This window comes from Chiloscyllium plagiosum, unplaced genomic scaffold (assembly GCF_037043375.1).
Source record: "Chiloscyllium plagiosum isolate Xiang-an unplaced genomic scaffold, Cpla_swu_hap1 HiC_scaffold_1, whole genome shotgun sequence".
Classification (NCBI taxonomy): domain Eukaryota; kingdom Metazoa; phylum Chordata; class Chondrichthyes; order Orectolobiformes; family Hemiscylliidae; genus Chiloscyllium; species Chiloscyllium plagiosum.
In genome coordinates, this window is record NW_028270139.1 from 63,735,731 (window position 1) to 63,749,646 (window position 13,916).

Sequence of the window (13,916 nt, forward strand, 5' to 3'; positions counted from 1 at the left end):
TAGTGCTTAATTCCAGACTTCTTTGGAATTAAAATCCCATCATCTGCCAAAGTGAATTTTAAATCTGTGTTTCCAGAGCATTATCTTATGGTTCTGGATTACTAGTCCAATGAGAATCTCATGAACCACTCACTTCCCGATAAAGGTTTTGTTGTTATAGAAGGTAAAATGTAGAGTAGTGAATATTGCAGGAAAGCATTTATAAAACCAACATTTTGACTGCACAGAAAAATTCAGAATCAAATTAAGTTCAAGGGTCACATTTGCAATAATGATGAAAAATGGACAATATCAAAATCCATTATGACCACGTCTACTTCGGGTTTCAATGAAAGGCAGTATGTTTTAGGGCAGTGTATGATGTATGACCAGTTCCACCTGGAAAGTCCAGAGCGGAGTAATTGGTTTAATTCCATGTTTGGGCAGAAGAATGGATGTTGTGTTCAGTCGTGGAACAGAGCTGATGGTTGGTCTAAGTTCAATAAAACAGTTACAACATCGAATATTACAGCGCAGTACTAGGTGGCCATCCATTCCTGACTGGTTATGTTGCTGTGAAGCAGCCTGTTATATCTTACAAGCAACTTCAAGGTACACGTCTTGTTGGTTCTGTTGAGATGCCATATATCATGAACTGGCCAAAACTCTAACCTTCCTTTGTCTGTGATGTTTGTGCTTCCACCTCATCATCTCAATGCCCAGTAGAAAGATGTTTCAGTTGTACATCCAATCAAGACTTTTCATAATTTGATTCACACTTTTAGTCTCTCCTTATCGATCAGAAGTGGGCATCCGTTTGGCATGCGGCTAAAGCAATGGAAATCCCTTCAGCGCGTCACCTTCCCGTGCTCTGACTCAATAATATACTGTAACCAAAGTGTTGGTCCAACCTATTTCATGACAGATCGTTGCAGAGTAAATCCCCAGACATCAAGCCAGGCATTTGCCGAGGTACAAAGAAACAGCAAGTGCATTTGTAATTTCTGAAGGAGAGATTGCGGTGGAGCTTCAGCAGCTTTGCACTTTCGGCGCTTGGTACATTTGGAAGGTGCGCTGCAATGATGTGGGCGGATGTGAGTTGCAGACGGGCTGGGCTCCGGCGTGCAGTGTCTCTGCAGCCACAGGCGGAGCGAGTTACTGCCAGAGGCCGAGCATGGAGCGGGACAAGCGGCTGGCCAGCACCAGCCTCGGCCAGGGGGGCAAAGGGCAGCGCTTCAGCCTGCAGCTGGTGGGCTCGCTGCCCGTTCACCAGCTCACCACCATGCCCATGCTGCCCTGGGTGGTGGCGGAGGTGAGGAGGCGGAGTGCCCGGGGGGCAGGGAGCCGGAGGGTCCGCTTGCAGGTCAGTCAGGGCTGGCTGCGGTGTGTGGCGGCGAGCGGGGGCAGCCCGGTGTTCCAGCAGCGAGCCCAGCACATCCACAAGCTGCTGCACAACAGCAGCGAACCCAACTACTTCGCCTATGTGACCAGGAGCCAGGCTGGCCCAGAGCCGCAGCACAGTCTCTGCTTCGTATTCCGAGCTTCTGATCACACTCTGGTAAGACCCTCACCCACTGGGCTGGTATCATGGAGAAAGCTCAAGTGCAAGAGGACCTATAACTTTTAATTGAAACGCTGAGTGGTCATTACTGTGAATATCGTTGGTAATGGGGTAAACTTCCTGTCAGAGACACAGTGCTGTGTAATGTTTGAATGTTCGCCTGGTTTACTGAAGACGATTTCGTAACGTGATGGTTTCCTTCATCAGTTCCTCTTTATTGCAGAGACCATTGCTTACAGCATCCGTGTGTGTGTGTGTTTGAAACATCTCATTGAAGGGAGCTAAAGAGATCTCGGCTGCCAAAGATAAAAATGGGGCAAGGGGGCGAGTACAGTACATCAGACCTGAATCCCATACTCTTTGATGTTGGCACTTAAGATCGGCGAAGGTGAGGACTGCAGATGCCCACAGAACCCACCACCAGGGATATATTTCCCTCCCCACCCCTATCAGCTTTCCATAAAGACCAGTCCCTCCATGACTCCCACCAAACCACCCTCCCCTCCCAGTACCTTCCCCTGCCACCGCAGGAATTGCAAAACCTGCGCCCACACCTCCTCCCTCACCTCCATCCAAGGCCCTAAAGGAGCCTTCCACACCCATCGAAGTTTCACCTGCACATCCACACATAATTTATTGTATCCATTGCTCCCGATATGGTCTCCTCTATATTGGGGAGACTGGGTGCCTTCTCGCAGAGAACATCTCCAGGACATCCGCACCAATCAATCCCACCGCCCTGTGGCCGAGCACTTCAACCCCCCCACCCCCCTGCCTGGGCCTCCTCCACTGCCACTCCCTCACCACCTGACGCCTGGAGGAAGAACGCCTCACCTTCCGCCTCAGGACCCTCCAATTCTATGGTATCAATGTGGACTTCACCAGTTTCCTCATTTCCCTTCCCCCCACATTACCCCAGTTCCAACCTTCTAGCACAGCACCATCCTCATGACCTGTCCCACCTGTCAGTCTCACTTCCCACACATCCACTCCACCTTCCCCTCCGACCTATCACCTTTACCCCCACCTCCATCCACCTATTGCACTCTCAGTTACCTTCTCCCCAGCCCCACCCCCTCCCATTTATCTCTCCACCCTGGAGGCTCCCAGCCTCATTCCTGATTAAGGGCTTTCGCCCGAAATGTCGATTTTCCTGCTCCTCGGATGCTGCCTGACCTGCTGTGCTTCTCCAGCACCACTCTCCTGACAGCTAAGATATTTTAAATCAATCTGTTCTAGATGTGATTGCACACCTGTGGAGCTGGTGGGACCTAAACCCGGGCCTCCAGGCTTAGGGGTAGGGACACTACCACTGTGCCATGACAGCCCCAAAATTGATTTTTCACAATACACCACCTGGTCTCCACACTCAAATATTTTCAAATAACCTGAAATATCTCTGGAATGTAATGGACTTGAACTCATGTCCTCTGGCTTGGTGCTACAGGCACAGCCACCCCACCACACTAGGTGCTCTACAAAACCCAGCTGAAGCCGCAACCTGCTTTGTGTTGCCAGCTGCACCACCCGAGAGAGTCTCCACTTTCCATTGTTGCTATTTAAAATAATGTGAAGTGAGTGAAACCTTTCATCATTTAAAAATACTGATCGAGAGATCTGATAGATTCACTTCAGTGCCCAGCTTTTACCAAGTGCATTTTCCTCCTGTAATCCCCCCACCCCAAAGGACTTTAAAGTGCTGGGTATAATTTTCCATGTTTCAGGTTTTTTTTATGTTCAATCTTTTCTGAATATGACAGACGGATCTGCATGATAGTTGGACCATTGCACTATTGCACTGTTGCAGACCTGGGAAAGTTCAAGGTCAGAACCTCTGTGGTTTGCCTACTCACAGAAGGCTGGCTTTGGCAAGGTAACAGTAGCACTGCATTAACGTGTGGATTGTCTACACAATGAGCTTGTTTGCTCTTTGATGGAAAACATGAGACGAGCTTTCTTCCTCTGGTAGACAAATAACTGTATGGCTCTTTTAACTTCCTCTCTCCTGAAAATTAGGTTTTTTTTTTACTCTTTCATGGGATGTGGATGTTGCTGGCTGGGCTAGAATTTATTACCTATCCCTAGCTGCCATTGAAAAGATGCTGTTGATGGGCCTTTTTTAAAATCTTACCCAGAATTACACATTATTACACAGGACTGTGACATTTTAAAAACTAATACTGCCAATAAAACACCCGTGTAGCCTATTGAATACTTAGAAGCAAAGCCTATTTTTGGGCAATACAAACTATCAAAGGGGAGGGTGGGGGAAGAGTGAAAGGTCCATCCCTGGGGAGTCTCAAACTGCCAACTGCTTGGTAAGTAGCCCAACACGCTGCCCAATTGCATCATAGAGACTGATGTGAAGGTCTTTCTTCACATCCTGCAGTTCATGTCATACAGGTGGGTCCAGAACTGGGAATGTCATAGAGTCATACGGCATGGACCAGCATTGTTAGGAAGAGAGTTCCAGGATTTTGACCCAGCCACAGTGAAGAAACAGCAATGTAGTTCCAAGTCAGGATGATGTGTGTGGCATGGAGGAGAAATTGTAGGTGATGATACTAGTGGCGTACCGCAAGGGTTGGTGTTGGATCCACTGCTGTTCGTCATTTTTATAAATGACCTAGATGAGGACTTAGAAGGGTGGACCAGTAAATTTGCAGATGACATTAAGGTCGGTGGAGTTGTGGATAGTGACGAAGGATGTAGTAGGTTGCAGAGAGACATAGATAGGATGCAGAGCTGGGCTGAGAAGTGGCAAATGGAGTTTAATGTGGACAAGTGTGAGGTGATACACTTTGGACAGAGTAATCGGACTGCAAAGTACTGGGCTAATGGTAAGATTCTTGGGAGTGTAGATGAGCAGAGAGATCTCGGTGTCCATGTACACAGATCCCTGAAAGTTGCCACCCAGATTGACAGGGTTGTTAAGACAGTATACAGTGTTTTGGCCTTTATTAATAGAGGGATTGAGTTCCGGAACCAGGAGGTTATGCTGCAGCTGTACAAAGCTCTGGTACGGCCGCACTTGGAGTATTGTGTACAGTTCTGGTCACTGCATTATAAGAAGGATGTGGAAGCTTTGGAAAGGGTGCAGAGGAGATTTACTAGGATGTTGCCTGGTATGGAAGGAACGTCTTAGGAAAGGCTGAGGGCGTTGAGGCTGTTCTCATTAGAGAGAAGAAGGTTGAGAGGTGACTTAATAGAGACATACAAGATAATCAGAGGGTTAGATAGGGTGGCTGCAACAGTAATAGATTTGCCAAGTTTAAGTGCATTTAAGTCATCATTGGACAGGCATATGGATGTAAATGAAATAGTTTAGGTGGGATGGGCTTCAGATTAGTATTACAGGGTGGCGCAACATCACGGGCTGAAGGGCCTGTACTGTGCTGTAATGTTCTATGTTCTATATATCCCCATGTATTTGCCGCCTTGTCTTTCTGGATTTAGGAGATGTTGTTGTCGGTGTCTTTGTGAGTTCTTGCAGTGCAGCTAGCAGATGGTAACCCAGCTGCCACTGTGCATCGGTGGCCGAGGGAGTGAGTAGAAAGCGGGAAGGTGCAAATGAAGCGGGCTGCTTTTATCTGTGGTGTTGTTGAACTTCTGAGTGCTGTTGGAGCTGCCCTTATCCAGGCAAGTGGGGAAAAGTCCATCTAACTCCTGACTTGTGCCTTATAGATGATGGACTGGCTTTGCGGTGTCAGACGGGGATTTACTGGTTGCAGAATTCCCAGCCTCTGATGTGCTCCTATAAAAGTATACATATATCCATATAGATACTGTGGTTGGTGCAGTTGCATTTCAGGGCAGTACTATCCCTCAGGATAATTCTGAATAATTCAAACACAAGTGAATGATCCCAGCTGTTTGCACTGGGAGAGTATACTTTGTGGTATATTATGAAGCAAGAGAGAACCATGTCAGTTATGTGCAAATAACTTTTAGCATGGGATTTGGTTAGTTACTTTGTCTTGTGTTTTACTAGCTAACCTCCTGTGATGTTGCTTGAGATCTGAAGCATAGTTGTAATTGAAGGATAAGGAAGGAAAAGTTTGCTGATTTTAATGTATCTATTCAGAAAGACATTAATGTCCTTGTACAGTCTCATCTGATTGTTAAATAATCCTGGGGTTTCACTTCTGTTTGGGAGACCATTTCATGCTTTGGTCACTTTTGTGTAAAACAGAACTTCCTGAAATCACTACAAATTTTGCCTTCCAATTTGTTCAGTTTTGTACCAAATTGACAACTTAGTTTGATATAATCTTCTAAACATGAATTCTTCATTCTTTTGCTATATTGTACATCTCCATAAAGGTCATCTCTCAAGTGCCCACTTTTTGAATGGAAAAACCCAAATTCCTTGTGGCATTCTTCACACCCCAATCCATTGACACTAATGATCAGACTGTGACTCATTCCTGATATATCTCAAGTGCTTGGGCAACCATAAATAGAAATTATACAAGGCATGGCCTGATAGGACCATTGTACACTTTAAGCATGATTTTTCTCTGAATTATATACTATTGTTTGAATATGCGATTCACCAATCTACCTGTTTTTATTTGCAATTAATGTGACCCATCTCTTTAAGTTCAGTCAGCAGGAATTGCCTGTTGATAAGCAGGTATAAAACTGAGGCCAATGGTTTGCAACTGTCTTGGTAGGTTTGTAGCTGTTTTTAAATCAATGCTGCACTCTTTGGTGAGAGGACAGATTATCAGTGCTAAAGGAAGCAGCAGGAAATGACTGCGTTTCTATTTTTATGCCTTTGACATTGAAGTATGATGAGTGAGATATTTGAACCATGATGTCTGAAGTGAGACAGATGTGAGGGATAGACCCAACTAATACATGGACTAGGAGATCTTTGCTGGTGTTGTTCCTCATGACAAGTTGCAGGATACACCATTCTATAATGAGAGGAGTGTTATATCATGAGGGTCATATCATTAAGGTCACTGATTCACTGCTCTTTGAGAGAACAGTCCAGTTTTTGTTTGAAGATTTTTTTAAAGATACTTTGAAGGTATTTTTCTGGAAACAATAAGTGGACACTTGTGGCCTTTTAAAAATAAATTCTGTTACCTCACTAATTACTCATCTCGTGCCTTTTTTAAAAGTTGAGATTATTGTGATGTCCAAGATGGACGAGTGGTAAGATGGATATTTTGTGAGGAGAAGGTGCTGAAAAAAATGATTGGACATAGCAGCCATGGGAAACAATCCATAAACCCGGCAAGAATGTAATAGTGGTGCTGTCCTGGAGCTGAAAGAGGAACCTAATGTTTGGAGATAATGAGGAAGGGTGAACTAGGGGAGTTATAGTTTACTGAATTGTAGCTACCCTGTGAACTGTGATAGTCAGGGAAAATGAATGGGAGAGCAAACAAGAGGCCTGAAGGTAGAGTTTGAGCTGGTAATAGCACGGTTGGTAGTCTGCATGCCTAATGAATATGATTAAATGTTTTGAGGAGGTTATATGCGTAGATGAGGGTAGTGCAGTTGGTGTAGGTCTTTGACAAGGCCCCATATGGAAAACTGACAGAGAAGGTAAAAACACATGGGATCCAGGTAAGATGGATCCAAAATGGGCTTGGTGGTAAGAGAGAGGGTGATGGTAGAAGGCTGTTTGTGTGACTGGAGACTGGTGTCCAAGGGGCATACCACAGGGATCAGTGTAGGCTCCCTATTATTTTTAAATGATGTAGATTAGAATATTAGTGGGGGGAAGGGAGTGATTAGTAAGTGCAGATGATACAAAGATTGGCTGGGTGTCTAACAGTGAGAGGTTAGGTTCTAGGTTAAAGGATAATGTCAACAGATTGATCAGATGGAATTAACCCTGATCAATGTGAGATGATGCACTTTGGAAGAAATAAGAACAAGGGAGTACTTAATGAATGGCAGGACATGAGGAAACTCAGAGGAGCAGGGGGATATTGGGTCCACAGATCCTTAAGGTGACAGGACAGGTTAACAGGGTAGTTCAGGTGGCATATGGGACATTTGCCTTTATCAATTGCGGCATAGATTATAAGAGCAGGGAGGTTATGTTGGAGCTGTACAGAGATTTGTTTAGACCACAGCTGGAGTACTGTTTGCAGTTCTGGTCACCACATTCTAGGCAGGATGGATTGTAATGGAGGAGGTGCAGAAGAGATTCACTAGGATGATGCCTGGGATGTTGAATCATTCATGTTAAGTCCGAAATGGATTACTGATTTAACTCTGATTTTCTCTGTTACAAGCTTTTTTTTTAAAGAAAAGTTTAATTGAACTTGACCTGAATAAAGTTTTGAAATATTTCCCTCGTTTTCCTTCAAGCAATTCTGAGAAACAGTTAATAAGACGATGTTCGGTACTGAACAGTCTCATTGTACCCATAGTACTAACTTTATGCTCCTGCTGCTCCGAATACCTCTGCCTGACTCCAGGATCAATTTACAAATATACCACTATGACAAAATTATTGGGGCAGAAATATGCGAGGGTTTTCCTGGTTTCCTGAAGTAACACTGGTGCAAGGTCAGTGGAAACCACAAAAAAAATTACAGTCACTAGGAAACCCTGTCATACATTTATAAAGAATTAGACCAAGCCTACAATTTGGAGAGGGAGTAGAAACATCAAAAACAGATAACCCCATAAATAAACATCTGCAATGCATTATGTTAAATATCAATTTTTAAATGGTTTTATTTTGTTTGAATTTTTGACTAAAATCTATCAATTACAAATAGCAACCAATTATTTATAAAAATAATGGAGTGATTTTGTACAGGTTTTATCATTTGTTTTTTAATGCTTGGTCATCCAGGATTGCTCGTCTTGGTAAGACCCAGTTACTGATGATTTATTTTTATGTAGCTGCCTCCCTCGCTTTAAAATCTTGTTTCCACCTTCCCAGTTTTGATTTGCTAACCTTTTACTTTAATCCAGTTCACAAAGTGTGCTACTGAAAGTGGGACATCAGGGAAGGTGCACCAATTGAGAGATTGGAAATATGTCACGGATAATGTATATATTAATAGATTTAATGGTGATTAATGGAACAATGGAAGATATGGACACAATTGTGGAGTTTTAAACTCATTACCACAAAAACAAATTGCTGGAAAAGCTTCTTTGCCCACCCTCCTGCCCAAGTCCTTCTGCAACCTCCCTGCTTTCAAACATGACCTGTCCCTCCACCAAGTTTTGTGCCCTCAGTTCCTTTGGCCAGATCTTTATGTATAATGTCAAAAGTTGTGCTCACAACATGGACCCTTACTGAACTCCACTAGTCACCACCATCCTGAAAAGACCCCTTTATCCCCATTCTCTGCCTTCTGCCAGTCAATTAATCCTGTATCCATTTCAGTACCTTTCCCTGAACACCCTGGCCTTTTATCTTATTTAAATTAGAATCCCTAAAGTGTGGAAACAGGCCATTTGGCCCAACAAGTCCACACCAACCCTCCAAAGAGTAACCCACCCAGACCCATTTCCTTCTGACCAATGCCTCTAACACTAGAGGCAATTTAGCATGGCCAGTTCACCTGAACTGCACATCTTTGCACTGTGGGAGGGAAGCGGAGCACCCAAAGAAACCCACACAGACACGGGATGAATGTGCAAACTCCACATAGACAGTTGCCTGAGGCTAGAATTGAACCCCGGTCCCTGGCACTGTGCTAACCACTGAGCCACCATGCCACTCCTTAACAGTGTCATGTGCAGCACCTTGTCAAAGGCTTTCTGGAAATTCAAATAGATCACATCCACTGGCTCTCCTTTGTGTAACTTGCTTGTTCCCTCCTCAAAGGAATTCTAACAGATTTATCAGGCATGACCTCCCCTTGATGAAGCCATGCTGACTCCACCCTATTTACCATGCACTTTTAGGTACTCTGCAATCTCATCCTTAATAATGGACTCTGAAATCTTATCAATAACCAAGCTCAGGCTAATTGGTTTAAGGTCTTCTCCCTTCCTTCTTAAAAAGGGAAATGACATTTGCCATTTTTCACTTCTCTGGGAGCCTCTCTGACTCTAGTTATTACTGAGAGATCACCACCAATGCCTCTATAATCTCCTTCAGAACTCATGGGGTATAGTCCAACTGCTCTGCAATATTTATCAATTTTCAGACCTTTCAGCTTTCCTTAGCACCTTCTCCTTACTGATGGCCACTACACTCACCTCTGCCTTCTGATTCTCGAAGTTTTGGTATGCAGCTGGTGTCCTCCACTGTGACAACTGATGCAAAGCGCCTATTCAAATCCTCCACCAATTGTTTGTTCCCCATTACTACTTCTCTAGCCTCATTTTCCAGCAGTCTAATGTCCACTCTTTTCTCTTACCTTTTAGGTATCCACTTTAAAAACTCTTGCAATCTTCTTTTATATTACTAACTAGCCTACTCATTTCTATCTTCACCCTCTCTTGTTGCTTTTTAGTTATTCTCTGCTGGTATTTGAAAAGCTTCCAATCTTCTGTCTTCCTACTAAACTTCACCACATTTTACAGATTTTCCTTTTACGCAGTGTAATAGTTAAGGTTAACTCCACGGGGGCACTAACCATAATATTATACCATTCACTCTGCAGTTTGAGTGGGGAAAAGCTGGAATCAGGTGTAACAGGTTACAATTGAACATTACAATCCTTACAGTCCCCACCCTCATCCATACAAGAATCTCAAGCCTGCTAGACAAGCTCAAGAGCTGAGGCTCCTCAGTGTCCAGGTAACTATCCCCCTCCTTAATGTGCCAAAGTCTTCAAAGCTCAGCCTCCAAAAAAATATTTTGATGACCTGTACAATTGGTCATGCCATACATACGTAAACATTCCATTTCTTTGCATACAGAGACAGAGTAATCATTCATATTTACAGGTCTGTATGATTACTATCCACATATTTAGCTGGGGGGTCAGCGGAGCCCCCTTACTGCGTCGGCCACCTGTGCTTAGGCAGGCAGATGTTACACGGTGGTCTTTCCCCACCGCGCCTTGGCGGCAGCTGCCCCAAGCTTCAGCGCGGCCCATCAACACGTAGTCCTGGACCTTGGAACGTGCCAGTCTGTAACACTCAGTCAGGGTCAACTCCTTCAGCTGGAAGATCAGCAGGTTTCGGACCGCCCAGAGAGCGTCCTTCACCGAGTTGATGATCCTCCAGGCACAGTTGATGTTCGTCTCGGTGTGCGTCCCGGGGAACAGGCCGTAGAGCACGGAGTCCCGCGTCACGGCGCTACTCGGGACGAACCTCGACAAACACCACTGCATTCCTCTCCAGACTTCTTCTGCATAGGCACATTCCAGAAGGAGGTGTGTGACAGTCTCGTCCCCCCCGCAGCCGCTTCGAGGGCAGCGTGCGGTGCGGCAGAGAGTCCGGGCGTGCATAAAGGATCTCACAGGCAGAGCCCTTCTCACCACCAGCCAAGCCATGTCTTGGTGCTTGTTGGAAAGTTCTGGTGATGAGGCATTCTGCCAAATGGCTTTGACAGTCTGCTCAGGGAACCGCTCGATAGGATCTGCCCTCTCCTTTTCCCGAAGGGTCTCAAGGACACTACTTGCTGATCCTGATGGACTTGTGGTCAAAGGTGTTTTTCTTCATAAACTTCTCCACGAAGGACAGGTGGTACGGAACGGTCGAACTACTCGGAGCATTCCGCGGCAGCGAGGCCAGGCCCATCCTTCCCAACACCGGGGACAGGTAGAACCTCAGTACGTAGTGACACTTAGTGTTTGCGTACCGGGGATCCACGCACAGCTTGATGCAGCCACACACAAAGGTGGCCATCAGGGTGAGGGTGGCATTGGGTGTGTTTTTTCCCCTGTTGCCCAGATCTTTATACATCGAGTCCCTTCGGACCCAGTCCATCTTTGATCTCCATATAAATTGGAAGATGGCCCGGGTGACTGCAGCGGCACAGGTTTTGGGAATAGGCTAGACCTGTGTCACGTATAACAGCAATCACAGTGCTTCAGACCTGATTACCAGGTTTTTTTCCCGGGATGGAGAGCGACCGTAGCTTCCATCTGCCCAGTTTCTGCTTCACTTTGCTGATACGCTCCTCCCAAGACTTGGCACACACCCCAGCCCCCCCGAACCAAATACCCAGCACCTTCAGGTGGTCAGTCCTGACGGTGAAGGGGATAGAGGATTGGTCGGCCCAGTTCCCGAAGAGCATGGCCTCGCTCTTGCCTCGGTTTACCTTGGCCCCCGAGGCCCGTTCGAACTGGTCACAGATGCACATGAGTCTGCGCACGGACAGCGGGTCCGAGCAGAAAACGGTGACGTCATCCATGCACAGGGAGGCCTTAACCTGCAGGCCCCCGCTGCCAGGAATACTCACCCGTTTCAGGCTCGCATCCTTCCTGATGAACTCGGCAAATGGCTCTATGCAGCACACAAACAAGGCAGGAGATAGAGGGCAGCCCTGCCTGACTCCAGATCTGACTGGGAAGCTCTCTGATTCCCACCCATTGATTGAGACTGCACTGACAATGTTGGTGTAGAGCAGTCTGATCCAATTGCAGATTCCCTCCCCAAAGCCCATTTTAGAGGGAATATCTCTCATATACGTGTGTGATATCCTGTCAAAGGCTTTCTCCTGATCCAGGCTGATCAGGCAGCTGTCCAACCCTCTGTCCTGCATGTAAGCGATCGTATCCCTGAGGAATGCGAGATTCTCAGTGATCGTCCTGCCCGGTACTGCACAAGTTTGGTCAGGGTGAATCACCGACCCCAGAGCAGACCTGACCCGGTTGACGATTACCTTTGACAACATTTTGTAATCCGCATTCAATAGTGAGATTGGTCTCCAATTTCTGAGTTCCTCCCTCTCCCCCTTCCGCTTGTAGGTGAGGGTGATGATGCCTTTCCTCATGGATTCACTCATGGTACCTGCCAGAAGTATATTGACATACACCTCCAGCAATTTCTGTTTTTGTCCATGTTTTCACAGGTGCCTTTAGTTCACAATCCTATCTGAGAAGACTCCCACAATGCCTACAACACAGAAGAAATTGCAAAGTAAGATGCCAATGAACAACCCTATTCTGTGTTACAACCCCTTCACAGAACCTGAGGATATGATCCAAATCTAGGCTTCATTACATCTGAGAATGTAGACAGGAAGAAGGAATGGTACAGTTCCTAAAATCCCTGCTAAGGTCAGTGTAAATGACAACAGGGGCTACAGGTCAACACGCTAAAAAGTAATGGAGCTCAGCCTCCAACTCATCAACTCTGAGCCAGAGTTCCTCAAGCATTTGTTCCAGATGTTGTCACTACAGCCACAATATGATTCACCAACTCCTATAACTTGCAGTTACAACTCATCAACCAGCCTGGCATCTGTTTTAATTACTTAGTTTTTAATTTGATTGTTTAGGAACTTAATGTTGATCTTTTAATTTGTAACCTGTAAATATTTGCCTTATTTACCTTCAATCTGAAGGTAACCTATTATAGATAGTTAAATTAGTAGCTACCACCAACCAATGAACTTACAGTTTTTGTGTGATGTCATTCTGGGGCTGGGCCCCGAGTCCTGAGCTTGACTTTATCCTGCTTAAAGAAAAAGAAATGGAGATGTCCTTGTTAGACAAGAGTGAACAAAACTAAAAGTCACACAACACCAGGTTGTAGTCCAACAGGTTTATTTGAAGTCACAACGTTTCAGAGCACTGTTACTTTGTCAGGTAAAGGAACAGCACTCCAAAGGCTTGTGATTTCAAATAAACTTGTTGGGCTATAACCCACTGTCATGTGACTTCTGACTTTCTTAAAAAAAGTTGCAAACTATCAGCAAAAAGCACAAGCCAGAAATACCTTTTCCCATCTGCATCAAATTCCCACACTGTCTCCAAATTCTCCAAACTGTGTGCTCATTCCCTCCTAACCTGTCTCTCTTAAATAGCCATTCTGTGGAGGTGCCCGGTGTTAGACTGGGGTGGACAAAGTTGTAGTCCATCAAGTTTATTTGGAAGCACTAGTGTGTGAAATGAAACTGCAACCTATTCTAAAAGGTGAAAGACTTTACAGCAATCTAGGTTTGTTCAATATATAATTTCAGTTGCATGACACTGTCTTCTTTTGCTGTAAATTCTGTGACTTATGATCCTGTTTCACAGTCACCTGATGAAAGTGTGGCACTCTGAAAGCTAATGCTTCCAAATAAACCTGGTGGACTGTAACCTGGTGTTGTGTGATTTTTAATTTTTAATAAATAGAGCTGAGATGACCCACATTCGTTAAGTTTCAATAGTAATTAACACCTATTCAGGCTTCAGGTGGTCGACTTATAACTCTCCCTATGTCAGCTGAGTCAACTACCTTATTAACCTTTTCACTCAATGACTGAATTTTAAGCTTTTAA

At 45.1% G+C, this 13,916-nt stretch overlaps 1 protein-coding gene across 3 annotated transcripts in view; it reads left to right on the forward strand.

The window, feature by feature from the left end:
* Positions 1-854: 854 nt before the first annotated feature.
* The window catches only part of tbc1d1 (TBC1 (tre-2/USP6, BUB2, cdc16) domain family, member 1), a 293,630-nt gene continuing 280,568 nt past the window's right edge, over positions 855-13,916 (forward strand). The window contains exon 1 of one of the 3 annotated variants that reach the window (XM_043693132.2): positions 855-1,537. In XM_043693132.2, coding sequence (XP_043549067.1) covers positions 1,154-1,537 — 384 coding nt within the window. In that variant the 5' untranslated portion in view covers positions 855-1,153. The remainder of the gene's footprint in view (positions 1,538-13,916) is intronic. The other 2 variants (XM_043693142.2, XM_043693152.2) reach the window with 2 other exon arrangements.